This window comes from Oncorhynchus keta, chromosome 1 (genome assembly GCF_023373465.1).
Source record: "Oncorhynchus keta strain PuntledgeMale-10-30-2019 chromosome 1, Oket_V2, whole genome shotgun sequence".
Classification (NCBI taxonomy): domain Eukaryota; kingdom Metazoa; phylum Chordata; class Actinopteri; order Salmoniformes; family Salmonidae; genus Oncorhynchus; species Oncorhynchus keta.
The window spans coordinates 19377512-19391104 of record NC_068421.1 but is presented as its reverse complement, the minus strand read 5'-3'; the positions used below and the strand labels follow the sequence as shown (position 1 = coordinate 19391104).

At 44.6% G+C, this 13593-nt stretch overlaps 1 protein-coding gene across 3 annotated transcripts; it reads right to left on the bottom strand.

Moving 5' to 3' along the window:
• Positions 1–1861: 1861 nt before the first annotated feature.
• On the bottom strand, positions 1862–9459 carry LOC118374572 (alkaline phosphatase, germ cell type-like). Of its 3 annotated transcripts, none has more exons than XM_035761023.2 (6): positions 8765–9459; positions 8344–8585; positions 7882–8005; positions 6880–7045; positions 2541–2657; positions 1862–2367 (listed from the first exon to the last, which is right to left on the bottom strand). In XM_035761023.2, the coding sequence occupies exons 3-6, from the start codon at positions 7933–7935 to the stop codon at positions 2060–2062; spliced, it is 645 nt and encodes a 214-aa protein (XP_035616916.1). In that variant the 5' UTR covers positions 7936–8005; positions 8344–8585; positions 8765–9459; the 3' UTR covers positions 1862–2059. The 3 variants fall into 3 exon arrangements, with proteins under 3 accessions (XP_035616916.1, XP_035616917.1, XP_052372738.1); XM_035761024.2 differs by having other exon boundaries at positions 8344–8445; XM_052516778.1 differs by lacking the exon at positions 8765–9459 and having other exon boundaries at positions 8344–8703.
• Between the last annotated feature and the right edge of the window lie 4134 nt (positions 9460–13593).

The following is a 13593-nucleotide window of genomic DNA, read 5'->3' as shown; positions in this document are numbered from 1 at the left end:
AGTGGCAAAGCAGAATACAAAAATAAAGTTGAGGCACACTCCCAGCCGCAAGTCCAATAGATATATCCTCTGGCGTGTTGATGCCCTCTGTAGGATATCCATAGCCAGAATGGTTTTGCAGTGCATGGTGATCAAACAGGTTTCCTGTTATATTCATCAGAGGTGGGTGAAGTCTGAATATAACAAATATATCATTATACAGATGATTAACAAAACGTGTACGACAGTAGTCATATCTTGCTTTTTTGTGGTAAAAAGGTTTTAGAGAAGCCATTCATTCAAATTAATTGTAGATGATATATGTGATCTGCATAGATTTATGAGACAACCAATACCAATTGTATTACAATTACATATTTAATCATATTCAGAGACACATTTTTCCAGTCTGGTGATACATGGGTAGGCAGGTTCCACTAGCCTTATCAACTTGACAGTGTCCATTGTGTGCCTCCTCGTCAGAATACCTGCAGACACACACAAATAAGTCAGCAGTTCAGTCATCTGTGTCCAATGCAGCTATTTCTTTAACATATTCTTACCTCTGTTAAACAATATCCATTGACTTGTGTACATTTTCAGAATGTTTTAATAGGGAGAAAGTGTGAAATAAGACCACAATTTGCAGTAATATGAAAAGATAGATGGTATCATCAAAAACAATATCATTTTAGATCATAAAAGGAGAAACCTTACCTTAACTGAAAAATGGAAATATCTCAATTTAAGTGCCTGCACCTGCTGTCTTCTCAAATCCAAATAAAAATACTTCAGTTGGGCAGTTAGGTTCCTGCAAGAACCTTGTTGAACCCCTATTTTTTTGAGTGTAGACGGCTTGTTGTATATTTTTCCTCTATAACCCCTTCACCCTTCTCTGATACCCTACCTGTCCAATACCTTACACCCACGGTTGCGCGATCTGTCTCGATTTCGTAACATCAAATTTGCAGAAAACTGAAGTTTTCACACACACACACACACACACACACACACACACACACACACACACACACACACACACACACACACACACACACACACACACACACACACACACACACACACACCTGATTTATTTGTGTTCTAGCGGCACCAAATGGCCGTATTGTGTAACAACACCTGAGTCAAGAGAAGGCCTGTTGCGCGGTGCAGCGGAGTGATGCAGCATGAAGCCAGACGCACAAAATAGATTAAGGCTATATTGCAATTAATAGCTCTGAGATCCAACTAACTATTTTAATAAACTCAATCAATTGTCTAGGCTTGGCTGAGATAGCAGTACACAGTAGGCTAACGTAACACAAAACACAAGTAGTCTACAGATTCATTTCCATTGTGGTCCTCTTATTTGTTCGACAAGTAGTCTACGCGGATGGTGGATTATACAATTACACAAATACAATGGCAATAGTTTGAAGGGTGTCTACAACTACAAGGAAATTACCTGATGCTTTAAAAAATAATACAAAATTGGGTGCAAGGAGGGTCCGTACACTCGTTATAGCCAAATTCTGCAACAGCTGTACAAAATAATTACCATAATCTGTCATAATGCGACGGAAATAGGTGATCTTTAAATATTGTGCATTATTAATGGCCTGCTGTAGTAATGTCATCAAACACTTGGCGCCCTCGATCCTCAATTAGCGACGCAGATATTAGAATAGGAGATCAAACGGCTTTGGCCGCCAGGGGGGAACTAGTCATTCCCCAATCCTAATCCTTCTATGGTTTCCTCACACTGCTAAATAGGCCTACAGCACTTTTCCTCTGCTCTGACTAACCAACGTGTTATTATTGACTCAGGGCTGAAATTAAGACAAAGTTGGCAGAACGGTCATCTTCTAGTCCATATACGTTTTATTAGCAGCAAATATATTATTTATTTAAATAAACATATACAAATGTGAGTATTCTCATAATTTACAATCATTTGACAAATTCATATTGTTAAAGAGCACATGTATTTGTTTAAGATGAGTAGCAAAACAGATGGATCTAATTTATTCTACTTTCATTCTCTTACTCTCCCTCCCACTTCTCCACCTCCACCAGTCTCTCATTGCAGCAGTGCAGCCAGTAGGGCAGTACCGAGAGAGATGGAGGGTACCTGGGATGGTGCACTGTTCCTATCATCAGCAGTAGTAGTGATGAGGATCCTGTTGGTGTGTTGAGGTCTGCCTTCACAGTGCCTGAGGTCCCATCTCACACAGCCAGTGTAAGCCATGGCATGGGCCAGGTAACTTTGCTCCTGGACCCAGTGGAAGAGGTGGGCCATGGGGACGCGGGCCAGTACCACCACGTCCTCCCCACCATGGGTCTCAGTGTCCCGGGGAACTGCAGACAGCTGCATGTAGTCCTTCCACTCTGACCAGGAGAAAGAGAGGGGTGGAGAGGAGAGAGATTAATAAATATGTGAATATGGACTGGAGAGATAAACATGCAGCAGGAGGAATATTTATAAAGAAGGCCAAAGGAGAAGGGATGATTGTACAGAGAGGAAAACTATATAAGAACAGATACTAGTTTTGGTTTCTTACTTGTGTCCACTTTATGGCTGTCAGGGCGCTTGTTGTCTACGACTTTGTATCCAGGGCCGTTTCCGTACATCACGGTTGTGTGAGGCAGCATATCCTTCCCATACAGAGGAGATTTCCCTGTGAAACACACACACAGCGGGGTTAATCACAATTTAAAGGTCTTACACACACACAGTGAGAGAGGAGCGCGTCCTGGGGGAGCTAGGGGCCGAGCAGGTTGGTGAGTCTTCAGATGAAGTACTAGACTCCCCAGCCCCCACTGATGAACTGCGCAGTGTTTCACTTCTGCATTAATCACCAAGACCTGGGAGGCTGGACCACTGGGGAGCCATACACATACAGAGAATGAGAGAGAGACAGGGCTGAACAATGGGGGGTCAGAGACAGAGAGACAGAGAGAGAGGGCTGAACAATGGGGAGTCAGAGACAGAGAGACAGAGAGAGAGGGCTGAACAATGGGGAGTCAGAGACAGAGAGACAGAGAGAGAGGGCTGAACAATGGGGAGTCAGAGACAGAGAGACAGAGAGAGAGGGCTGAACAAAGGGGAGCCTCAGAGAGAGAGAGGGAGAGGTGGAAGGAGAAACGGAGAGAGGGAGGCCTGAATGCTGGCGAGCCTCAGAGGGAGTGATGGAGAGAGGGAGAGGTGGAAAGGGGAGCGAGAGAGAATAGGGAGGGAGAGGGAGAGGGGAGGCAGGGAAAGAGAGAAATATCTAAGCTGTTTGTTTTCCTCTGTAATTGCAGGGGAGAGGAAATGTCAAAGTGCCAGTGGCATCTCCCGGGCAGAGGCTGAGGCAGTCTACTGGAGCACACCACCACCTCAGAGGTAAACATAGCTGTGAGGGGTGACACCTTGGGAAAGGGGGGGGGGGGCAGACAGGGTTCTAGGCTATTTATTAAATATGTTTGCAGCTCCAGGTAGGCTACTCAAGTGGCAAATTGATTTGCAATGAGTCCAGTTATATTGTCATTTCAACATACACTACCAGTCAAAAGTTCGGACTCCTACTCATTCAAGGGTTTTTCTTTATTTGACTATTTTCTATAATAGTGAAGACAAAAACTATGAAATAGCACATATGGAATCATGTAGTAACCAAGAAAGTGTTAAACAAATCAAAATATACTTAATATTTGAGATTCTTCAAAGTAGCCAACCTTTGCCTTGATGACAGCTTTGCACACTCTTGGCATTCTCTCAACCAGCTTCATGAGGAATGCTTTTCCAACAGTCTTGACAGAGTTCTTACATATGCTGAGCACTTGTTGGCTGCTTTTCCTTCACTCTGCGGTCCAACAAATTTTTTATTTTTTATTTCACCTTCATTTAACCAGGTAGGCTAGTTGAGAACAAGTTCTATAATATAATAATAATAATAATAATAATAATTAAAAAAAATATTAAAAAAAAAATATATATATATATATATATATATAAGTTCTCATGTACAACTGTGACCTGGCCAAGATAAAGCAAAGCAGTTCGACACATACAACAACAGAGTTACACTTGGAATAAACAAACATAAAATCCAATAATACAGTAGAAAAAGCTCATATACAGTGTGTGCAAATGAGGTAGGATAAGGGAGGGAAGGCAATAAATAGTCCATGGTGGTGAAGTAATTACAATATACCAATTAAACACTGGAATGGTAGAATGTGCAGAAGATGAATGTGCAAGTAGAGATACTGGGATGCAAAGGAGCAAGATAAATAAATAAATACAGTATGGGGATGAGGTAGTTGGATGGGCTACTTACAGATGGGCTATGTACAGGTGCAGTGATCTGTGAGCTGCTCTGACAGCTGGTGATTAAAGCTAGTGAGGGAGAGATGAGTCTCCAGCTTCAGTGATTTTTGCGGTCCATGGTGACCAGTGAGCGGAAGTAAGGCGGGGCTTTACTCAGCAGAGACTTGTTGATGACCTGAAGCCAGTGGATTTGGCGGTGAGTGAAGCGAGGGCCAGCCATCGAGAGCATACAGGTCGCAGTGGTGGGTGATATATAGGGCTTTGGTGACAACACGGAGAAGAGTCTGCCCTCGATTTGAACCCTGTGGCACCTCATAGAGACTGCCAGAGGTCCGGCACACTGAACTCTATCAGAGAAGTAGTTGGTGAACCAGGCGTGGCAATCATTTCAGAAACCAAGGCTGTTGATTCTGCCGATAAGAATGTGGTGATTGAGAGAGTCGAAGACCATGGCCAGGTCGATGAATACGGCTGCACAGTAATGTCTCTTTTCGATGGCGGTTATGATATCGTTTAGGACCTTGAGCGTGGCTGAGGTGCACCCATGACCAGCTCTGAAACCATATTGCATAGCGGAGAAGGTACGGTGGGATTTGAAATGGTCGGTAATCTGTCTGTTAACTTGGCTTTCGAAGACCTTAGAAAGTGGCTAGCAGGCTAGCAGATGGGCATTCAGAGCACGTCGCGGTGTAGGGGCCAGGTGAGTCCCCCCCCGAGCAGGTTACGTCGGTAGTCCAGTTGTGAAGGGTCGGCGGAGTTCCGTGCCCCGTACCGGCAATAGAAGGAGTGCGGGTATTGTAGCCCAGGAGTGGCTGATGGGCCTCTTCAGCTCGCGGGAGAATGGGTTTAGCATTGGCTAGCTCCAGGCTAATTGGTGCTTGCTTCGGGACAGATATTTGCCATGAGTAGTCACTCGGATTGCATCTAGCTAGCTGCGATGATCCGGGTGAAAAGGTTCAGGGCTTGCGGAAGGAATCTGGGGATATGGAGAGAAAATAGGTACAGTATGCTCTGGTTTGAGTCGCATTGTACAAACTCGCAAGAGCTTTCCGAGCTAAAGGTTAGCTGATGACCGCTAGCAGTGGTTAGCTGACTACTAGCTAGTAGCTACTGAGCTGGCTAGCTTCTGTTGGGGGATTCCAGTTCTGAGGTAAATAAAAATACTTTAGAAAAAACAGATCCACACCACATTGGGTGAGGCGGGTTGCAGGAGAGTATCTTGAAGTTGAGGTTTAGAAACATCTAAAAAAGATATGCGAAGAAAAAGATATATACAGAGATGTAAAAAATATATATACAAAGATATATACATGGGACACGACAAGACAAAGGACCAAACGTCTGACTGCTACTCCATCATCCCAAACCATCTTAATTGGGTTGAGGATAAGTGATTGTGGAGGCCAGGTCATCTGATGCCGCACTCCATCACTCTCCTTCTCGGTCAAATAGCCCTTACACAGCCTGGAGGTGTGTTTTGGGTCATTGTCCTGTTGACAAGTGCAAACCATACCGGATGGCGTATCGCTGTTAAGTGTGCCTTGAATTCTAAACAAATCACTGACAGTGTCACCAGCAAAGGACCCCCACACCATCACACCTCCTCCTCCAAAAATCTCAAATTTGGACTCATCAGACCAATGGACAGATTTCCACCGGTCTAATGTCCATTGCTGGTGTTCCTTGGTCAAAGCAAGTCTCTTCTTCTTGTCCTTTAGTAGTGGTTTCTTTGCAGCAATTTGACCATGAAGGCCTGACTCACGCAGTCTCCTCTGAACAGTCGATATTGAGATGTGTCCGTTACTTGAACTCTGTGAAGCATTTATTTATCCTGCAATCTGAGGCTGGTAGCTCTAATGCACCCTATCATTCTATACATTTAATCTCATTTCATTATGGACTTTTCTTCCATAACAGAAGCACACCAGAGAGTTCCAGACCTTCCATTTCAAATTCCCACTCGCACAGCACTCCAGACCCTAGAACTGAGCATGAGTAAAACCCTTCGCTTGATATGGTTATCCATAAGAAAAGTCAACATTAGAACAGTTCACTTTAGACAATTTGCTCAGAGGTAGTTTAAAGAGCTGTAGTGGCCTTAAATCATTTTCCAATGCTTTCTCACCGTTCTATCAGTTCTAACAGGGTAATATGTTGCAATTTAGAAGTAGCCCAAGTAGTCGTTTTCAAAGTATCCCAATTTGGCTGGAAAACTGCAGTCATGGCAACCCTGGGTACAGAGCAGGAAGGTGGGGGAGATCTGTCAAAATGAGGATGTTCCTGTCCACAGAGGAAGGGTGTGTGTATGTAAAGGGGGGAGAGATTCTTACTGCTTCACTACATAAGCACATTACTAAACTAATGCAACATGACTATTGATCATTTCATAAACTTAGCATGACCTGACCCAAACATCTAATCATGGAACCACTGAAAACAGCTGACCAAACATCCCTTTAATTATAAAAAAACACTGCAGTGGAAAAGCCCTATATTCAGAATGATGACTAAAATAACCAACACTAACTCTATGGGGAAAACAAACCATAATCCATGAAGAAAGTTGTTTTTGTGAGGTCATTGCTTACCCAGAATGCTTTGGCCTCTGAAGGGGTATCCATTGAAGGTGAAGGCGTGGGAGTGGCCAGCTGTCAACAGGGTGAGAGTTTCCTCCTCATTGGTCAGCTCCAGGCCCTTGGCGACGTCGTTGTCAAAGGCAACCGTCTCGTGCAAGCCTCTGCTGGCATGGTGGCCCTGGTCGATACGCCCACGTGACACACAGAGAGAAAGAGAAGTATGAAGTTACCCATAAACACTGATCTCAGCTCAGGATTGTGGTGTCATCTCTAATGATTTAAGGTTAATATTGGGGAAAGGTAAGCTTACCGTAGGTCTGTGTGTAAGGGACAAGGAGTAAAGTTGAAATTACTCTACTACAAGTGTAACTTAGCCAAGTAAAACCAACCTAGCTACTGTTCTCCTCATCAGTGCAGTCAGAAAGTGGAGAGGAGTTGGGCTAATATGTTGGATCCCCAGGGAGCAGGAGAAGAGGGTACGGTGCACCATATGCCCAGCTCTATTTAAAGCCTGCTGCGATGTGTTATTTAAAACTCATTGTTGAAGATGCAAGACGCTCAACAGCACAATCAGGTCCCAGGATGGTGTCTCAGATTGAAGGTAGGATGGATGAGGGTCTGGGCCCAAGAGCCACCGCTGTAGAACAGTAATATGTCGCATCCCAACATAATGTTCCCCCTCCTCACACTGCGGCAAACACATGCAAATCCTACTACAGTCTGCAGATACATGTAGTGTACTGCAGTCCCTAACTGTCTTGCTGAGAGGCACACAGCATCAGCACCGCAACTAACTACCCTCTATATTGAGGCAAGTTACAAAAACAAGGATACACACACTTTGAAATCAATGCATCTTGGTGTTACATTATATAAGCAAGTGGTGTGATTATTCACTCAATAGATTGATTCCATTTTAACAAACAACCGTACACCCATTTCAAAGAGGAACCTGTTGGGATTGGGTTGATGGATCGATTCATTGACTGACAGCTTGGTTAACCCTTTGCTCACCTTGCACCAGGAGGAAGAATCGCTTGGGTTTTTTGTTGAGGATGCGGATGGCATTTCCTGTGGTCTCAGCAATGGACGGGTCCATGGTGGGGTCTCTCTCCACGTAAAAGTGCAGGTCACAGGGCTGCAGGGAACAGGGTTCATCAGGTAAGAAAAAAAGAGTGAGATCGTACTCAGTGCGCTTCAGCCCGTGAAAATGATGTGTGATAAAAGGGGTCAGTATCATCTTAGTCAATGTTAACAATAAATATGTAGGCTAAGTGATGTAAGAATAGGTAAGGCAGGATGAGGTACTCTATTCCAAAGTGTAAGAAAGTGAAAGAACCAAGGACACTGCAGTGTCTATTGATATACAGTAAGCATCAGCAGTACTGTTTGTTGTGACCTCCAAATACCCAGCTTTCCAGAATACTACAATTCTTTACTGCAGGAAGAGAGCAGAGCAGGGAGAGTAATAGTCACCCATAAGGTGGTGTCAGGGTCCACAGCGTCAAAGTCCGTCCTGTTCCATTAGGACCGCAGATAGTTGTTTCCTACTTCGTTGATTTGGCAGATTCAGAAGAACTTGTGTAGCAAGGTGAGAGAGGAGGATGAACAGAGGAGTGAAAGAAGAGTTTAAGACAAGTAAGAGGAGATCAGAGGGAAGAGTAGGAGAAGAGCGAGATCGGGTGAGAAAGACTGGGGGTGGAGTGAGGAGATATGTTCTTGAAAGGAGAGAGAGCAAAGGTTTGAGAGGAGAGGGAAAGTAGAAACCAATGAAAGGAGTGCATATCATGAAAAACAAAACTCAGAAGAAAGTAATAGTGAATGTCTAGAAGTAAGTTGATGAGAAGTCAGGCCAGGTGACCATCCACTGTAAAGGTGTGTTGGACAGGTTTCTTACCTTTGGCTGTGGTTGAACCCAAAACTCCCAGCAGACACAGGGCCACGGTGGACAGTTTCCATGATGATGTCTAAAGAGAAGACAGTTCTTCCAGCCCTCCCTTACCGCCAGTCATTTGTAATGGCAGGTCATAAACTGACTGATACTGACCATAGGCCACACACCATTTAGTATCTTTGGGATCTCCCCACTGATTCTGGCCAACCAGTGGTTAACAGCTTCAACAATAGACCCACCGAACGAGAAGATATCCAATGTAGCGACTAACAACCAACACCAGTGGTGACAGACAACCAACACCAGTGGTGACAGACAACCAACACCAGTGGTGACAGACAACCAACACCAGTGGTGACAGACAACCAACACCAGTGGTGACAGACAACCAACACCAGTGGTGACAGACAACCAACACCAGTGGTGACAGACAACCAACACCAGTGGTGACAGACAACCAACACCAGTGGTGACAGACAACAGCTCTGAATTATTGCTTTTATTTATGACTTTATTGATGAACAGACTGTAGCAGTTGATCAAAGGCACACTAACAGGGAACGTGTGGGAACAGAGCTTACACTAAACACACTATAAACACTGACCTTGGATCTGCCAATACAGTCGGGAACAAACACACAGATCATAAATGGGATGATAAATGAGTAGATTATTAATAACCCAGTAGACTCATGGGGATAAAGGACTCATGATGACTTACATAATAGAGTCCAATGGGACTGGATGGATGGAGGGCTCTCCTCTGGGAGATAGCTGCCAAACACACACACCAGTTAATCATGTATGCATATAATTATGGCAACTTGTTTATGAACAGATTTTTACATATACTCCCACACACTCTCACTACACAGACTTTCAACATAACACATCTTAACACTCAAATCACTCCAATCACACACACACACACACACACACACACACACACACACACACATGAAGCTGCACGCAGAGAGAAGCAGCCCTGAACTCAGTAGTGTGAGTAGTGAAAACAGCAGTGTGAGGGTGGTTTTGAGGGCAGGGTGTGTTGGCGCTGTGTTACTGCGGGGGGTGGGGGTGGGGTTACAGTGAGTGGCATGCGGGCCCAGGCAGGAGGCATGTGGCATCACATGAGCAATGTTGGTGCTATCGCTATTACAGTGCATTCAGAAAGTATTCAGACCCCTTCACTTTTTCCACATTTTGTTACGTGACAGCCTCATTCTAAATTGGATTAAATCGTTTTCCCCCCTCATCAATCTACAAACAATACCCCATAATGACAAAGTGAACAGGTTGCTAGAAATCTTTGGAAATGTATTGGAAAATAAAAAACTGAAATATCACATTTACATAAGTATTCAGACCCTTGACTCAGTACTTTGTTGAAGCACCCTTGGCAGCGATTACAGCCTTGTGTCTTCTTCGGTATGATTCTACAAGCTTGGCACACCTGTGTTTGGGGAGTTTCTCCCATTCTTCTCTGCAGATCCTCTCAAGCTCTGTCAGGTTGGATGGGGAGCGTCACTGCACAGCTATTTTCAGGTCTCTCCAGAGAGGTTCAATCAGGTTCAATTCCAGGCTCTTGCTGGGCCACTGAAGGACATTCAGAAACTTGTCCCGAAGCCACTCCTGTGTGGTCTTGGCTGTGTGCTTAGGGTCGTTGTCCTGTTGGAAGGTGAAGCTTTGCCCAGGTATGAGGTCCGGAGTGCTCTGGAACAAGTTTTCATCAATAATCTTTGTACTTTGCTCCATTCACCTTTCCCTCGATCCTGACTAGTCTCCCTTTCCCTGCCGCTGAAAAACATCCCCACAGCATGATGCTGCCACCACCATGCTTCACCATAGGGATGGTGCCAGGTTTCCTCCAGACATGACGCATGGAATTCAGGCCAAAGAGTTCAATATTGATTTCCAGAGTCCACAGTCCAGAGAATCTTGTTTCTCATAGTCTAAGAGTCCTTTAAGTGACTTTTAGCAAACCCCAAGCGGGCTGTCATGTGCCTTTTACTGAGGAGTGGCCTCCATCTGGCCACTCTACCATTAAGGCCTGATTGATGGAGTGCTGCAAAGATGTTTGTTCTTATGGAAGGTTCCATCTCCACAGAGGAACGCTGGAGCTCTGTCAGAGTGACCATCGGGTTCTTGGTCACCTCCCTGACCAAGGCCCTTCTCCCCCAATTGCTCAGTTTTGTCTTGGTCAGGCCAAACTTCTTCCATTAAATAATGATGGAGGCCATTGTGTTCTTGGGGACCTTCAATGCTGCCGAAATGTTTTGGTACCGTTCCGCAGATCTGTGCCTCGACACAATCATGTCTTGGAAAGTTACGGACAATTCCTTCAACCTGATGGCTTGGTTTTTGCTCTGACATGCACTGTCAACTGTGGGATCTTATATAGACAGGTGTGTGCCACTCCAAATTAAGGCCAATCTTTTGAATTTACCACAGGAGGACTCTAATCAAGTTGTAGAAACACCTCAAGGATGATCAATGGAAACAGGATGCACCTGAGCTCAATTTCGAGTCTCATAGAAAAAGGGCCTGAATACTTATGTAAATAAGAAATATTTTTTTACCCTAACAACCTGTTCTCTCTTTGTCATTATGGGCTATTGTGTCAATTTATGAGGAAAAACACTTAATCAATTTTAGAATAAGGCCGCAACGTAGCAAAATGTGGAAAAAGTGAAGGGGTCTGAATACATTCTGAATGCACTGTAGCTGTGAGGAGTTGTGCCCACGGGCCCATGGCATACACACTGCCACTGATTGACTGATTGAGTTACTGAATAAGTGGTTGGTTGACTGACTGGTTGGTTGGTTGACAGGCTGCTTACTCTTCACCAGAATGAAGAATCCCTTGGGTTTTTTGTTGAGAATACTGTACAGAAGTCCCTGTACAGCTCAAAATTCATGTCATTGGCAGCAGACAGCCCTGCAATACACAGGCAGAGGTATTATGCAGACTCACACTCATATCAATAGTGTGCAGTCACATAGATGGTATGATGGCTCCCTCTTGTGATTATGGAAGCAATGCACAAACCTGAATCAACTGTGTAGTGCTAGGGTAAAAACCAAAACGTGCACCCAGGGGGGAGGACCAAAGGACATAGTTTGGAAACCCTGGCCTATGGACTAGGGTGCCATTTCGAACACAGACAGTCTTCCCCAGTGCCCCATATACTGTACTGACCTGATAGGCCTCTGTTAGTTAGCCATCTTTGAAAACTGGGAGGAACCTGTTTATTGTGATTGATAAAAGGAGGCTAAAGATTAGACCAAGTCAGTAACTGAAGGATCAACATGTCAGCAAGGGAGAGAATGGTTCCTGTAACAGTCAGGCAAGATAAGACGATAACAGAGAGAAACAAAATGGCCCCCGGGATAAGGTTTCAGTGGTGTAAAATTACAGTGATTACATGAAAGAGTGCTCTGTTGTCTTCATTATAGGTAGTGTATTATAGAGGACACGAAGTGGAATGTTGTCATAAGTGCTTCTACACCTGCATTGCTTGCTGTTTGGGGTTTTAGGCTGGGTTTCTGTACAGCACTTTGAGATATCAGCTGATGTATGAAGGGCTATATAAATACATTTGATTTGATAAGTGGTGTATTGAAGACATAAAAACTAAAAAAACGTATTTACATTAGTATTCAGTCCTTTATCATGAGACTTGAAATTGAACTCAGGTACATCCTGTTTCCATTGATCATCCTTGAGATGTTTCTACAACTTGATTGGAGTCCACCTATGGTAAATTCAATTGACTGGATATGATTTGATATGATTTGTGATTTGAGAGGCACACACCTGTCTATATAAGGTCCCACAGTTGACAGTGCAAGTCAGAGCAAAAACCAAGCCATAGGGTCGACGGAATTGTCCGTAGAGCTCTTTTCTGCAAAATTGAAGGTCCCCAAGAACACAGTGGCCTCCATCATTTTTAAATGGAAGACGCTTGGAACCACCACAGCCCTTCCTAGAACTGGCCGCCTGGCAAAACTGAGCAATCGGGGCAGAAGGTCCTTGGTCAGGGAGGTGATCAACAACCCGATGGTAACTGATAGAACTCCAGAGTTCCTCTGTGGAGATGGAAGAATCTTCCAGAAGGACAACCATCTCTGCAGCACTCCAATCAGGCCTTTATGGTAGAGTGGCCAGATGGAAGCAATTTCTCAGTAAAAGGCACATGACAGCACACTTGGAGTTTGCCATAAGACACCTAAAGAACTGAGACCACGAGAAACAATATGATCTCTTCGGCCTGAATGCCAAGCGTTACGTCTGGAGGAAACCTGGGACCGCTCATCACCTGGCCAATACCATCCCTATGGTGAAGCATGGTGGCGGCAGCGTCATGCTGTGGGGATGTGTTTCAGCGGCGGGGACTGGGAGACCAGTCAGGTTCGAGCGAAAGATGAATTTAACAAAGTACAGAGATCCTCGATGAAAACTTGTTCCAGAGCGTTCCGGACCTCAGATTGGGGTCAAGGTTCACCTTCAAACAGGACTATAATTCCCAGCTGTTTTGGTCCCCTGGCTGTAATTCCCAGCTGTTTTGGTCCCCTGGCTATAATTCCCAGCTGTTTTGTTTTGAAAGGCTTCAAATTAAGTGGATAGGAAGGGTTGTTGTGTGTTGAAGGATGAAATGGTGTAAGCCTACTGTACTTCTATGTCAGGGATGTTATGGACCATCTGGTAGGCCAGGTCAGTACAGCCCTGTTGTCTGGCCTTGTCACTCACTGCACAAATACCAGCTCACAGTGGGCGTAACTCACCGTGGAGAGTTGTATCCTTTCACAAAATCAACAGTCTTACCTGAGTG

Bases quoted from the DNA above. Each gene is read 5' to 3' on its own strand.
- LOC118374572 (XM_035761023.2), bottom strand. From the start codon at position 7,935: ATGCCATCCGCATCCTCAACAAAAAACCCAAGCGATTCTTCCTCCTGG. The intron at 7,046-7,881 runs GTGAGCAAAGGG...CGTATCGACCAG, and splicing joins ATTCTTCCTCCTGGTGCAAG to GGCCACCATGCCAGCAGAGG. The intron at 2,658-6,879 runs GTAAGCAATGAC...TGTGTTTCACAG, and splicing joins CAGAGGCCAAAGCATTCTGG to GGAAATCTCCTCTGTATGGG.